General features: G+C 51.2%; 1 protein-coding gene across 10 annotated transcripts in view; it reads left to right on the forward strand.

Annotated features, from left to right (window-relative positions):
- Positions 1-14,863, forward strand: part of ADD1 (adducin 1) — an 89,843-nt gene that overhangs the window by 66,137 nt on the left and 8,843 nt on the right. For 3 of the 10 annotated variants that reach the window (XM_018049843.1, XM_018049846.1, XM_018049848.1), the window contains exons 6-12: positions 156-305; positions 2,546-2,689; positions 2,790-2,888; positions 3,486-3,662; positions 7,726-8,070; positions 10,551-10,652; positions 11,314-11,403. In XM_018049843.1, coding sequence (XP_017905332.1) covers positions 156-305; positions 2,546-2,689; positions 2,790-2,888; positions 3,486-3,662; positions 7,726-8,070; positions 10,551-10,652; positions 11,314-11,403 — 1,107 coding nt within the window. Of the gene's footprint in view, positions 1-155; positions 306-2,545; positions 2,690-2,789; positions 2,889-3,485; positions 3,663-7,725; positions 8,071-10,550; positions 10,653-11,313; positions 11,404-12,119; positions 12,213-14,863 lie in introns of all 10 variants that reach the window. The other 7 variants (XM_018049844.1, XM_018049849.1, XM_018049850.1 and 4 more) reach the window with 3 other exon arrangements.

Here is a 14,863-nt window from a genome sequence, read left to right on the forward strand (position 1 = left end):
ACATATAAAATTCAAGAAAGAGGGCAAAGTCTGTTTGTGTGATTAACTCACAGGAAAACTTTTAGTTATTAACGCTTTAAACTTTGTTTTAAACAATTTCTCGTTAAGACAGCTTGAAATGCTCATGATATTTGAAGTTTGTTTTCTTACTGCAGGTTAAAGTCAACCTACAAGGAGACATCGTAGACCGCGGGAGCACTAATCTAGGCGTGAACCAGGCTGGCTTCACGTTGCACTCTGCCATTTACGCTGCGCGCCCGGACGTGCGGTGTGTCGTGCACATTCACACGCCAGCCGGTGCCGCGGTGAGTGTGTGCTGCTGTGGCAGAGCCTGCGGTCACAGGGTGCTCGGGGAGCAGGGCTTCACCTTTCCTCACGTTGCCCTCTCTCGTCGCAGCAAGTCGGTGCCCTTCCTCTCACTGGGTTAGAAGACTTTTCCTACTGTGCGACTTTCTTAAAAGAATGAATGTATATATACGTATTTAAGGGTCCGTTTACGAACTTCTTTAAACTTCACTTTTTGTGATTTTATTTTTATCTACCTTACTTTTGGCTGTGCTGGCCTTCGCTGCTGTGTGGGCTTCTCCCTAGTCGCAGTGAGGTGCCGGCGTCCCTAGCTGCGGCTCCCAGGCCCTTGAACGCAGGCTCAGGAGTTGTGGCTCACGGGCATAGTTGCCCTGAGGCACGTGGCGTCTTCCCGGATAGAACCCGTGTCTTCAGTATTAGCAGTTGGATTCTTTTCTTTACCGCTGAGTCACCAGGGAAGCCCAGCTATCTAATTTTGAAAAATGTAATAAATCTGAAAATGTCATAAGACTTAACAGAGAATCGGTATGTTGAAGAGGGGAGTGAGAGAAACTTCTGTGCCTGGGAGGCTGTGTGGGGAGTGCAGAGTGGCAGCAGTGAGTGGAGACTCCTTGTTTGAGAGGAGGAGTGGGAAGAGGAGTCGGGGAGGTGGGTGGTGGATGGAGGACCTGTGGGCTCCTCCCTGTGGAAGGGCTACTAAGATATAGGAGACTTGAGTCTGCTTGATGAACTGTGGGAAGAAGCCCAGTATAGGTGGAAAGGTTGAGGCCTAGAGACAAACCCAGCCAGCCGTCCACAGATAACCTGCACAGATAACCTGCTTGGAGTCAGCGGAACCTAGGTTGGATCGTGACTCGGGAGGAGTAAGGAGATGGGCGGGGAGGGCCTAGGTGGTCCAGTGGGTGGAACGCCATGTGCTCAGCGCTGTCGCCTGGCCTCAGTCCCTGGCTGGGGAGCTGAGACCTTGTGAGCTGTGTGATGTAACTGGTCCAGGCCGTTAGAGGAGACTCAGCTCCAGCCCTGAGCTGGCCAGGAGCCTTGCGCATGCTGATGACCAAGTCTGGGCCCTCTGGTACAAACAGGCCACCTGACAAAGCCTCAGACCCCTCAGTATGAAAGTACGCTTTCTGGTTGTTAGTACAGCCCTGTGAGAGCCAAACACTCAAGAGCTAGCTGGAATTGGCTTTTTATCACCAGTTTTGTATTTTAATGACTTTCTGGGTTGGTTTGACAGATGACCTCATTGATTAAGAAATACTGAATTTTACTCTGTCCAGATGTTTTGATGTCATAGATCTTTGCTTGTATGGATGCATGTGAGAATCTGGTTTGTTTGCTTTACTTTGAAGATACATCAAATGTTGGCATCAGTTTATTAGATATCATTCTCCAAGTGATACAGGTCTTCCAACCCAGAAAAATCCATGCTTTTAAAGGAACTGTTAGAGGTACCTTTGAGAATATGGTTGTTACAAATATCTAGCATGTAATTTGTTTTAAAACTTAACAAAGTAACTTTACTTTGTAATGAAATATCTTCTAGAAAAACTGTTAACCGTGAAAGGAATTAAATAATGATATTGCCTTTTTTGGGGGTATTGTGTTTTTAGATTAACTTCTCTGTAAGAAATTATTACAGTTATAATTTAAATCTCTGGAGTCTGTTTGTCTAGGTAGAAAACATTTAAAATTAGCATATTCTAAGGTCAGTTTGGAAAATTTAAGGAAACTCAAGGGCTATACGGACACTTAGATCTTTCGCTTAAATTAATGTAGAGAAATTGTACAGCATACTTACCCTAAACCTTTATACATTTCCTTTTATCTGATTTTCAGGTGTTCCTTTCACACCTACGAACTAAGGTGAAAAGTACACAAAAACCTCTCAGCTCTTCAGAAACTTCTCTTTGCAGCACTGTGCCTCATTTAGAGGAAGCCATTGTTTCTCCCGGCAGCAGCTTTGGGACTAATATTAAATCTGAGCTCACTTCTTGTTTATAGTCAGTGTGGGAGAAATCCAGAAAGATGTGAAAAATTTTTTGAAGTCTTCCTTGATAGTGGTGGCTTTGATTTTTTCAAAGTATGGATTGGTAATAAGACCCAGAAGTAACCCTAAGGCTCATCTCAATCTCACGGGCCCCTTTATTTCTGAAAGAGCAGTTTGAGGAGCGCGCTTGCCGGTCGTCAGGCTGTGGGCACCCCTGACTGGCCTGCACTGATGCTGCCGCCTGTTCTCTAGGTCTCTGCGATGAAATGTGGACTCTTGCCCATCTCCCCGGAGGCACTTTCCCTTGGAGAAGTGGCATATCACGATTATCATGGGATTCTGGTCGATGAGGAAGAAAAAATTTTAATTCAGAAAAATTTGGGGCCTAAAAGCAAGGTCAGTAGGCATCTAATCTGGTATTTAAATTATCGAGGGAAGAAGAAAACGTATCTGTGTTCTTGCCTGGTCCCTAGAACTTTCCTGATTCTTCCCTTAGGTTCTTATTCTCCGGAATCACGGTCTTGTGTCTGTTGGAGAGAGCGTTGAGGAGGCCTTCTATTTCATCCACAACCTTGTGGTTGCGTGTGAGATCCAGGTAAGGCGATGGCCACTCCATGTGGTCTGGTCATTTCTAACTTAATTTTTCAAATATGTAAATCACTACCATTTATGGAGGGCTAGCATATATTGGCCCTGATATCAGGTGCTTATTTATGTTGTTATGGGTCATTTCATTTGAACCCAGGCACTTGTTTTGAAAAGTAGGTGCAGGGAGTAGAGCTTAGGCCGCAGTCTCGCAGCTCTGGGTGCTGCTTATGCCAGGTCTGCTGAGCTCCCCGCTTGCACATTCCTCATAGTTACTCGGCTTACGTCTGTGCAGTTACCCCGACTTATGTCTGTGTAATAGCAGCCGCCAGTCTCCTTTATATGACCTTGGAAGGGGCTTTGTTTTCCCATTTATTCTTCAAGTATGAGTGACCAATATTTTTTTCATGCTGAAGACATGAAATAGTCTTCATAGTCTAAAAATAGTCTTGTGATTTATCTGTCGCTTCCATCTCGCGTTTTTTTATTCTTGGCAGTGATTTGGTCTTTTGACACCTCCCTTTCTATTGAAGTGATCTCTCAGAGTCATCTGACCTGCTTGATCAGTAAGGAACTCCAACTGTTGTGTTTGCTTGTTTTGGAAAAGGTTCGAACTCTGGCGAGTGCGGGAGGGCCGGACAATGTAGTCCTCCTGGACCCCGGGAAGTACAGAGCCAAGTCCCGGGCCCCGGGGTCCCCGGCGGGGGAAGGCAGCGGGTCACCGCCCAAGTGGCAGATTGGAGAGCAGGAGTTTGAAGCCCTCATGCGGATGCTGGACAATCTGGTAAGAATGCTTCCATCCTGAGAGCACAGATGTTGGTGTTTTCACAGCTAGTGAAATGGTTTTATGGAATCACTATTTTCAGGCAGTGTCAGAACGCTTTCAGTCTCCAGAACCATGAACATGTACCAGGGTAGTTTAAGCTCTCAGCTAAATTGTGATTTAATACACAGGTGAGGGTTTCTTGTCTCCTTCTGTTTTTAAAGATAGCATTATTTGGACTGTGTGGACATAGTAGCACAGAGGATAGTGTACTTAGCTGAGTAACTGAGTCCTCGAGTAGCGGGGTCAGCTCAGGACCCGTCAGCCCAAAAGCAAGCTGTCCAGGGGGCCTTTCTGCCTCAGTCAGTCAGCCGAGCGTCTTGTTTGTTGTAACAGTAAATTCTAGCCACGTGGGCCCTGTCTGCTGTGTTTCACATACTTCGCTGCTGGTCTATCGCGTGGGAGGCCCTTTGCTGCCTCCTGCAGGGACAGGGAGCCCAGTGTGGTACAGAGCGTGACCATGGGGCGCTCAGCTTAATAGGCATGTTAAAGTAGTCTGTGGCAGGATGTGGTCTGTCTGGTTGCAGTGAGGATCATACCAGGAGAGTTTTGTAGAGGGTAACCCTTGAGAGTGACCCCAAAGAAGAGGTCAAAGCGTGACAGCTTATGCTGGGAAATGGGAGGCAACTGTAACATGGCCATGGGCACGACTGGAGACCCAGCCGCGGGCATGACGGGCAGCCTGGCCAAGGGGCCGGAACCGTGCCTTTCTGGTCTGTCTCTGATCTCACCAGTCGGTTTAAATGTTAGGGTCAAAGCAACCTCAGTAAAGGCAAGTGGCTCGGTGCTGGGCCTTCTCCTGCTGCAGCGTCACATCTCTGAGATAGGGTTCAGGAGTCCGTCCTACGGCCACATGGACATTGAGTAGTGGGCGTGTGGACCAGAGAAGCCATCAAAAGGGCTGGTGCCGGCTTCACATGAGTCCCCACTATTCGACCAGGTCTTGGTGGGGATGGGTGGCTTCAAGAGGCAGGAAGTTTCACTTTTCTGAAGAGAAGAACTCATGGGTCTGGTTCAGCGTGTGCTAAGTGTCCTCAGAAGGTTCTTCTCCCTTAAGTTCTCTGGCTTAGGGGAATGTTGCTGTAAAGAGAGAGGTGGGATTGAACGGCTAAGCAGTGATGACATTGTGGGTGTGGCTGGTGGGGGGTGAGTGGAGAGCAGACTCTCCTAACTGCTGAGCTCGTTTGCTCAGGGAGGGTGGGCTGCACTGACTGTCTGTCTACTCTAGCCGTGAGCGGGGACACAGTCTTGCCCTCAGGAGTTCATGGCCTTGTCGGGAAATGCAGCCCAGCACCTCGACGTGTGCCTGACGGAGCACAGTGGCAGCTGCAGGGACAGAGATGGGGCTTGAGCCAGGACTGGGCATGGGGACGGGAAAGGAATCAAGCTCATGGAGACGGTCAGTGGAAGTGGCAGGCCAGGGGAGTGCAGTCTCAGGAAGGTCACCCAGAGCAGGCTGGGAGTGGGGGCGGTGACCCTGGCATCTGACCCGGAGGCCGGCACTGGAGGGGCGGGGAAAGCAAGGGTCGTGGGGCCCCAGTCTCACTGTGCCTTCTGCTCTCCCTTGGGCAGACACTTTGACCTTTCCCTGCTGTTACACCTGCAAGCCAAGTGGGAATGGGAGGGAGGAGTAAAGAGCAAGAGAACACCAGCCTGCCACATCCTTTGCACTTAGTGCATTCCGGAAGAGAGAATTAGAGTTGGCAACTCTAATTTGGGGGGGAGATAAAGGATGAAAGAAGATAAGCGAGATTACATCAAGGGTATTTTATTCGGTGCCCTTAATGTGCACAGGTTATTCTTAATATTAGAAGGCTCTGTGGTTTATGAGAAATAAACTTGGACAGCAATCACTGATTGTAGTCTGTTTTAATTTAGCATTCTGATCAACTGTATATGTTTGCTGATAATTCAGTCAGTAGAGAATAGTTGAAGATTCTCACACTGTAAGAAATATTTCATATGATAGTCATAAATGCTTCTGGCATACACAGAAGAAATGCTCACTTGTTACCCAAAAAATCAAGATAGAATTCCAGCTTCTCAAAAGAAGGAATAAAGCCAATTTTTAACATATAGTAGGTCTGAGGTCTGAGTTTTGCTCTGATTTTGGTCTGGCATTTAAAGAGGAAGAATAAAGAAAGAAACCCATACACCCTCAGAATAAAAGTTCGTGACGTCCTGGATGGTTTATTTGGAATTCATGAAGATTACTCAAGAGCCCTGACTTTCAGCAAGAGGAAACCTGATTGAATTAAGAACTGTATTTTTCAGAAGACAGCCTTTTGTAGCTGAGTTGTTACTTTTTATTATTCTTCAACAAAGCATGTTTGTAAATGGGGAAAAAGTGTGTTAAAAAGGGAAGACATTTACCTATCTTCCTGAGAGCAGTTACAAAACAAAAGTAAACAACAGCCAACTCCACTCAGGGGTCATTACTACCGTTTTTTGACTGTTTTAAGGGAATGGTTGGTAATAAAGGTGGCCTCCAACGAGGAGGATCACCCAGAGGGAAAGGAGAATTCCCACATTTAGAGCAACGTTTCTGAAGTAGCTTGGCAGGTAGAATGTAGCCACTGACTCATGCTTGCTGCCAGCCCTGTGTGATCCTTTCAAATCTGAATCCCCTTGTCATTCACAGTGAAGGTGCCGTGAACCACCTGGTTGAGGTGTGACAGTGGGTCGGGAGTCCAGGCACAGTCCAGGCTGAGTCAGGTCGTTGGCGTCAGGCCCCCCAAGGCTGCAGTCAGGGAGTTGGCCTGGGCTGGGTTCTCAGCAGAAGGCTCTCATGGTGGAGGATCCACTTCCAGACTCTGCACATGGTGGGCAGACTTAATGTTCTTGCCGCTCAGGTGTCAAGGCAGCTTGCTCCTTCAGCGCCAGCAGTGGACCGGGAGACCCTCTCAGGGCGGGCGCTGCACTCTCCTGCAGCGCAGCCTGTCACCTTGGCCGGATGCTTCTGTCTTGAAGCAGGCCCTGTTCTGCTGATAGCACAGGGGAAGGGCCTTATGGAGGTGGGGGCCTTATGGAGGTGGGGGCCTTATGGAGGTGGGGGCCTTATGGAGGCGGGGCGCTGGGGCCACTGTCATGTTGGTCAGGCCCCTGGACACTCAGCTCTGGAGCCCGGTAAATGAGGCATCATCCTGGCCTGGACATGCTGTCTGTGGGGTCAGCACACAGGGGGCACACGGGCTCGGTGCTGTTACAGAGGCGGGAATTAGCGGGCTGCGGGCTGAGAGGTGCAGGAGCCCAGGGCTGAAGGCTCACTCAAGTGCTGCTGCATTTAGAGGTGAGGTGATTTTGCCAGGTACCAGCTGTCTGAGATGTCGGGTCTTCCTGAAAGATTATCACGGTATTTAAACTGCGACTGAAAAGGTTAAAAAAAAAAAAGTGTTAATTATGTTGATTAATATAACTTGTTCTGTAGCCAGCAGCAGGTAAACCCAGGTTGCCTTTTGAATTTTAACTTTTTCTTGATATATATCTATAAACACAGAAGAGGGTTCCTGTATTAATTCCTAAGAACGGAACACGCTGTGTGCCCAGCGCCTGTGTCCAATGCCGGCACCCAGAACCTCCTGTCCCCACTCTCTCTTACCACGTCCCAGGGGTGAGCCCTGTCCCGCCTCCTGACAGCGCAGACTGGTTTTCCTCCTGTTGTAAATGGAGTCGTACGGGCCGTTCTCACATTGGGCTTCTCTCTCAGCGTCCTGCCGGCGGAGACTCATGCAGACGTCTCCCCTGGTAACCGCGCGCCTCCCCAGTGTGTCCCGTTCTGCTGTGTGAGAGGACCGCAGTTCATCCCTCCTACTGCGGATGGACTTCAGGGTTTTTGACTTTGGGGCTTTGGGAATACTGCTGCTGTTAGCGTTTCCGTACCTGTGAACGTACTTGCCGTTCTCCTGGGCAGCCACGTACACAGGGTGTGCGTATTCTCCACTTTTACAGGCATTTCCAGTTTTCTAAAGGGAAACACTGATTTGAGATCTGGGATATTGACTGTGTCTTTCTTTTCGGCCCCTAGGGTTATAGAACTGGCTACCCTTACCGATACCCTGCTCTGAGAGAGAAATCTAAAAAATACAGCGATGTGGAGGTTCCTGCCAGTGTCACAGGTTACTCCTTTGCTAGTGACGGTGATTCGGGCACTTGCTCCCCTCTCAGACACAGTTTTCAGAAGCAACAGCGAGAGAAGACAAGGTGGCTGAACTCTGGCCGGGGCGACGATGCTTCTGAGGAAGGGCAGAGCGGAAGCAGTCCCAAGGCGAAGACTAAGGTGTGGACGAACATTACGCACGATCACGTCACACCCTTGCTGCAGTCTCTCTCGTCCGGTGTCTGCGTGCCAAGCTGTATTACCAACTGCTTGGTCTGTGCCTACTTACTGTTCATAGTTAGATGACGTAGAGCAAGTCGGCTCGCTGGGGCTTCGGAGGCTCTGGGACTCTCACCCTCTGACCTAGATTTTAGGCAGACCTTCCTCATTAACCTTCTTCAGCCTGAATTCAGATCCACTTTTGCTTCAGCTATAATTCAAGTAATACTGTCTGCTTGAAACTGCTTAAGATACATGGTGCTTCTGCGGTAATTCCAGCATTACCTAACTGTGCACAGCAGAAATACCGCATCACTTGCGTGGATTAACCTGAAAGTGGGAGCTGTCATTTAGTTCAAACCGTATTTGAAGAATATTTAATACTTCATGACACAGATGTAGTTGGAGCGTAGCCTGCTGTTTTAATGTCGTAAGCTCAGCTGTTTGATTTAGTTGCTAACTCGGGCATGTTCTTTAAAGTCCTAGTGTTTTCTTAAGCAGTTTTCCCTCATGTCTCACGGGCGTCTTCTCAGTTGGCCCTCTCGTTCACCTCCTCCCCCGCTTGCTGTCGTCCCAGAGCCTCCGAACGCTCTCAGCCCGCCCCCTTCTGCATGGACTGTTGCATGTGAGTAGACAGCCGTAGTGGAGTCTCTGGCTCCTGCTGGGTGCGGCGTGGCCCAGTCCCGCCCCAGTCGTCGGGAGGCGAGCTCCGTGTCAGGAGGGGTGCTGCCGTGAAGGCTGCTCTGTGGTCCTGGTCCTTAGATGTCTCTGGGCAGCCCTGGCCCTGGATGCTCCACCGGGCCCTGCATCCCAGTAGGCCCGGCCTCATGCGAGGACGCCGGCCGGGATGCACGCATCTCTGTGCGGTCAGTTCCGCAGGAGCAGAGGGGAAACCAACCTAGACGTCCAGAGACGGGACCCCACGCAAGCCCAGCGGGCCGTCCTGCTTCCCTTGTGAGGGGGCTCCTGCTTCATAGTTTATTTACAAGAAGTACGTTCTGTCTCCCCAGGTGGGCCAGGTGTCTCCTGAGGCACAGCTGGTGAGACAGCCTCTGTGCTCCTGAGGAGCGTGTCACGAGGCAGAGACTCTGCGTGCACGTGGCCGGGCTCCATGTTGGAGCCAGTCTCCTCTTTCCTGCCTCCTCACCTTCCTTCTCTCTCTCTCTGTCCCTTTTTTTCTATTTTCATTTTATTTGTTTAGTTTCTAATTTAGTTTACTTGTTAAAGGGAGTGGGCCTAAAAATGACTTTCTGCTGACCATATACATACAGGGTGCTGAACTGCTGTGAGGAATTTTTCCGAAGTGTATATGTCACGGCAGCTTTGAGCCTTGTTTATTATTTGCTTGAAAAAATATTAACTTGCTTTAGGCATCTTAGTCACTGTGTAAGTTGAAGGGGAGACTCTGTTCAGCTTCTAAACTTGTTTCTTACTGTTCTGGAGTAATACGAGTTCCTTGCAGTGTTCCCAGGTTGGTATATTAACTTATAATAATTGTTCTTAAGTTTTTTTACCATGTTCAACCTTCTGAGGTGATTGTTTTAATGTTTGACTAAGCATTGTGTTTGATAAGAAGCTGGAGTTGATTTTGTCTGAGGAGATAACGGCAGTGAGTACCTTGCAGCCCATGCCCATCCCATGCTGCCTGCACCGCGGCCCAGCATTGGACAGTTTCACTGCTTTCTTCAGAATCTCTTGGTTTATGGCTATTTTATTGCCTCTTGAAAGGCATAACATCTGCTCTCTCCCATGGGCTTGCTTTAGTGCTCAGTGCCAACTCATGCCTGGGGGTTAGAATTTGATTAAAAATCTCATCTTTGATTGGAGGGCCAAAAAAAAGTATGCATGAAAGGCGCAGTGTGCTGATAATATGCACTGGTATCTAAAACGGTCTTCCAGTGCGGACTCGTGAGCGCTTCATGTTTGTGTGGGACATTGTTGTAACACCCAGAGAAGCATTAACTATATAAAGTATTCGACATCACCAGACTCTTCCACCAGTAGCTACTGCATAAGTCTTCATACAGTAATTTTCTTGGGTTGAAATGGCTACGCAAACAGTGCATTCTGATGCGGAGTTTATTTTGATGCCAACTTTGGTGATGCCCACTATTGCCTCACCGCACAGTCTTCCCTCACCAGGCCAGGTGCATCATACTGCTTCTCATGACCCCGTCATCTCACGCTTCCCTCCGGCTCTGGTGTTGGGGTCTCTGCGAGCAGTGAACCGGTGTGCTCTGAAGGGGCCTCCGCGACTGGTCCGAGGCCATCATGGGGTGTTGCTCTGTCAGCAGCCGCTGTCGTGGCCTGGGTTTCAGCTGGGCTTTTTGACGGGCCTTGCCAGTCGGTCCCAGCGCTGGCTCCCTGCATGACTGGTGTCCAGCCACTGCAGTGATGCTGTGGTGTGGCCAGTGGTTCGTTCTCTGTGAGGGTCAGTGCATGGCCAGGTGTGAGGTGAGCTGGACAGGTTGGATGCTGCGGTGTCGCTTACTATTGTCACGATTCTGACTTCTCAACTGTTCTTGATATTTTAGTGGACTAAAGAGGATGGACACAGAACTTCCACCTCTGCTGTCCCTAACCTGTTTGTTCCATTGAACACTAACCCAAAGGAGGTCCAGGAGATGAGGAACAAGGTGCGTACTGACCGCTGCCAGCACTCGCTGGAAGAGCATGTGTGGGAGGAGGTGGCCGGGTGGGGCAGGCCGCGTGGGGCTGTGAGGAGAGCGCCGGCCCTGGGAGGCTGGCTGCAGCTGTCCCATGACTGCCGGGTCCGCCCTTCACTTGCTGTGCTGTGCACGGCAGTGAGCAGTGGGCGCTTCTGGGCCCCGTGCTTGGACGACGCTCGTCCCTCAGCAGGGCAGGGCTGAAGTCAGAGCCTGTCCCTGGCGAGAGAGCCTTCGCCCCTGTCTTGCCAGGCCCATCTGAAGAGCTGTGAATGTTTGGTGTGTTGGAACGTGAGATCCACCAGTGTTCACAGGGTCCCCAGAAGATGGGCGCACAGGGTGTCTCCCCTCAAGTTAGCAAGCACAGTGAGAGCCGAGAGCCACGCCTGCCGAACTTGTCCGGGAGAAGGAGCAAGTCTGGAGGGTCCGTCCAGCCCTCTGAGTCTTGAGTTGCTAATCGGCTGGACCAGCAGCGTTAGGCGGGCAGGGCAGTCGTGCGGGGCCCACCGGGGAGCAGGGCAGCCCAGAAGAGCAGCTCGTATGTGGCCGGGGGTCTGAGCGCACACAGCGGCTTCAGGCGTAGCAAGCAGTCTCTGTACTGTTGACGTGTCTCTCTCCTTGCCGTCCTCAGATCCGAGAGCAGAACTTGCAGGACATTAAGACGGCTGGACCCCAGTCCCAGGTGTTGTCTGGTGTGGTGATGGACAGGAGCCTTGTCCAGGTGAGCGCTCAGAACGGTTCTGCCGTTAGTGGGTGGTGACTCTGTGACCGCCTGCTCCAGATTACTCTTAAGTTGGGAGAGGATGACTGTGAGGTAAGTGTCCTAGGCACCCAGATCCCTTTGTTTAGAGGCTTTGTGGTGAGAAGTAATCAGCCCCTTTTCCTTGAGTTGCAGTCCGAGCGTCAGCATGCCCAGGGCCGTGTCCCCCAAGCCTGCTCCGCGTCGTGCACGCCTGGGTGAGGGCGGTGCAGGCTGCCTGCTTGGGCCCGGGTCTACCTGGCTCCAGCAGGAGCTGTGGGACTGCGGGAGGAGGGTGGGTGTGGTGGATGGTGGTTCTTGTATGTGTTGCTGTCCACGACAGCATGCTGCTTGGGAAAATGCAGCAGGTCCCTGTAAATGTGATGCACATTTACACTCGTTTCTGTAGAAGGACTGCCCTCGTGGCATCCTGAAGATAACTGTGCAAGTAGTTATCTCTGACAGTTAAGTTGCCGCCCGATGCTTTAGACTCGACTTGCCAAGGTAGGGGTCCGGTTGCTGTCTGTGGTGGGGGCCAGCCGGTTGGCTCTGTGGCCCGGGTGTGCACGCCGCAGCGCCACCCCCTGCCCAGGCTGCTGGTGTCGTCTCGCTGCATGTGCTCTGCTGCCCGGTGCTGCGCTCTGGGCGATGTGCTCGGCGGGCCTGGTGGGCTCTGACCACGCAGTTTACTGTTGCAGGACGCACCCCTCTCTGACTGTACGGAAAGAATCGAAGGGCTCGAGCGCACAGAGCAGACCTTTAGTCCCGCTAAGTCTCTCTCTTTTAGAAAGGTACTCACCGCCCCTCCTCCGCTGCCCGCCGGCACCCCTTGCTTGTTACCCGCCCTGCCCCTCTCCTCTTGCTGCGCTTGCTGTTGCCTTAGGTACCAGGGACCTTTAAACGAGTCTCTGAGCTGTTTGTGAGACTGTACAGAAGGTTCTGTTCGGCCCATTCTCTTCTTTAATTAAACATTTTACGTGAGGTTATTTTTATACTTTTCAGCATTTTCATGTTGTGCTGAGAAGTGGTTGATCTTGGTGATGTTTCTCAAGATTTGCACGTGACTTTGGTTGGTGCCTGTTACAAGGTGCCAGCTGCAGAAGCCTCGTGGGTCGACCACGAGCAGTGTGGCGGCTCTCCAGAGAGATCTCCTTTCTTGGCTTGCTCAGCTGTGATCCGGATGTAATGAACGTGGCAGTCGAAGGCTGTATGATTGAAAACTGTCATTTCAGAGGAATGGGAAATAAGACAGTCTTTGCCAACCCTTGTTGATGAAATGTGAAAATGGAAGTGTTAGTCGCTCAGTCATGTCCGACTCTTTGTGACCCCATGGACCATAACCCACCAGACTCCTTGGTCCATGGAATTCTCCAGTCAGGAATACTGGCATGGGTTGCCGTTTTCTTATCCAGGGGATCTTCCAACCCAGGGGTCAAACCTGGGTCTGCCATGTTGCAGGCAGGCCCTTTACCATCTAAGCCATCAGTATTTTTACCTAAAACAAAACAAAACCAAAAAAATGCTAGATAATTGTTTTGAATGTTGCAGGGGGGAAAAGGACTTAGCAAAATTTGAAATCCGAAATTGTGGTTTCTCTGTGTTTGTGGTACATACAGTCAGTGGGGAATGTATCTTGTGTGACCTGCCCAGGTGGGGGGAAACTTCGTGTGCACACTGAAGGCTGCTGGTGTCAAGGACAGACACTGCTGAGCTGTGTGTTCCCTGTGTTCAAAGGGAATATTCAGGGCCTTTTTCAATTAATACATCTCTAGTGAGATGCAGATATTTGTCAGTGTTCCAGTTGCCGGAGAAATCAGATTTGTACTAACCCGTGTGCTGATGTGAGTCTTTTGCACGTTTATACATTGATTCCACGGGTCCCATTTTTCCTTGTCCTTAGAATGAATGTCCACTTACCATTCTTGGAGGAGCTTCTCCCGGCGAGGAAGGACAGCATCTTTTTATCCCCCTCAGCTTGTTTTCATGTTGCTCATCTGGGCCATAAGCTGTTGTGATCTTACTAGTTCACAGTTTTTTCTCTCGGATACATCAAAGTGTGTTGCGTCCGTGAGCCCAGGACACTTACCGTGGAAACCCAAATCCCCCTCTGGCCTTGTGGGCTCAGGCCAGCTGGCAGTCACTGCTGTGGTGTCTCCCTGGCGTTGTTTTGCGCTTGGTGGCTTGTTTGTGCCTTGGGAAGGCTGTCTGGAGGGTGCACCTGTGAGCCGTGTTGGAGGACGCGCGTGGCCAGCCGCTCGTCCAGCTGTGGTCTGGCTCTTGCTCTGCCCAGTGGTGCTCCCAGACTTGCAAGTGCGTCACAGTCACCTGTGGCTGCTTCGTAAAGTGTTGGCTGCCTGGCTGGGAAGCTGAGAGTCTGTGGGAGGAGGTTCCTGGCTGCTCCGGAGTCCCTGCCTCAGTGGAGGACACGCTCGCCGTGAGTGGACACTGCTCCCGGCCGGCAGGTGCTGGCATCCCTGTGTTGCAGGCGTCTGTTCCTGCTTTTCCTCCACTGCCCTCTCTTGGTGCTTACTTTTGCACTCTGGTCTTCTTCCCACTCAGCGTATTTCATTTTCACAGCAACAGTGTGTTTGATACCCTGGTGAGCAGGGCAGCGGGTCCCAGCCACACCCAACGCTCTGATTCCCAGAGGACCGCTGAGCCCGACCGCAGGCACACTTGACTCCAGTGCTGGGTGGGCCAGCCCTCCCCTCTGGATTTTGTCATGAGTGAGCTGTTAGAGGCCAAGGGGTGTGCGTCTGCTGAACGCAGTCTGGCTTGTGCAGCACAAGGCTCCCTGTGCCCCGCTGCACGCTGGAGACGCAAGGCGCCTGCAGCCCGCCTGGTGCACTCGCTCGGGAACTTGGTGTTGACCATCAAGCATGTGTGTGGCCCAGCACCTAGAGTGTGAACTCAGATCTGAATAGGTTTCACTGATGAAAACCTGTGCTCAGGTCAGGGCACTGGGCCAGGTTTGCACAGCTCTGGAGCTGGAACTGTCACCCGACCCAGACCCCACCGGTCAGGTGCAGAAGTCGTTGCTGGGTGTCTGTTTTGCTTGGAGCTCGTGGTGGTGGCTCCCAGGATGGAAGGGTGAGAACCTCCGGGGGCTGCTGCAGGGAGCGGCGCTTCCACATCCCAGTTCCTCAACCCTGTTGCCCCGCAGCAGGCCTGGGGCCCTCTGCATCCCCTCCCTCTGGAGTAACAGGGTCCCCTATCCCCGGGTCTGATCAGAGCTTCTGGAAGGCAGCTCAGCCCTCAGCTGAGGAGTTTGGAAGAGGGAGCTTCCTGCCCGTGGAGCAGGACCCAGCGGTGCTGCACGTGGAGGACCAGGTGTCCCGGAGGGAGGGCCTTGCTTGACCACAGGGCGTCCCTGAGCTTGCTTCTTGATATTGTATTCCTTCGCTCATTGTGAACATTAGGTTAAATGAACGGGAGTGCTCCT

Source organism: Capra hircus, chromosome 6 (assembly GCF_001704415.2).
Source record: "Capra hircus breed San Clemente chromosome 6, ASM170441v1, whole genome shotgun sequence".
NCBI classification, from domain to species: Eukaryota; Metazoa; Chordata; class Mammalia; order Artiodactyla; family Bovidae; genus Capra; species Capra hircus.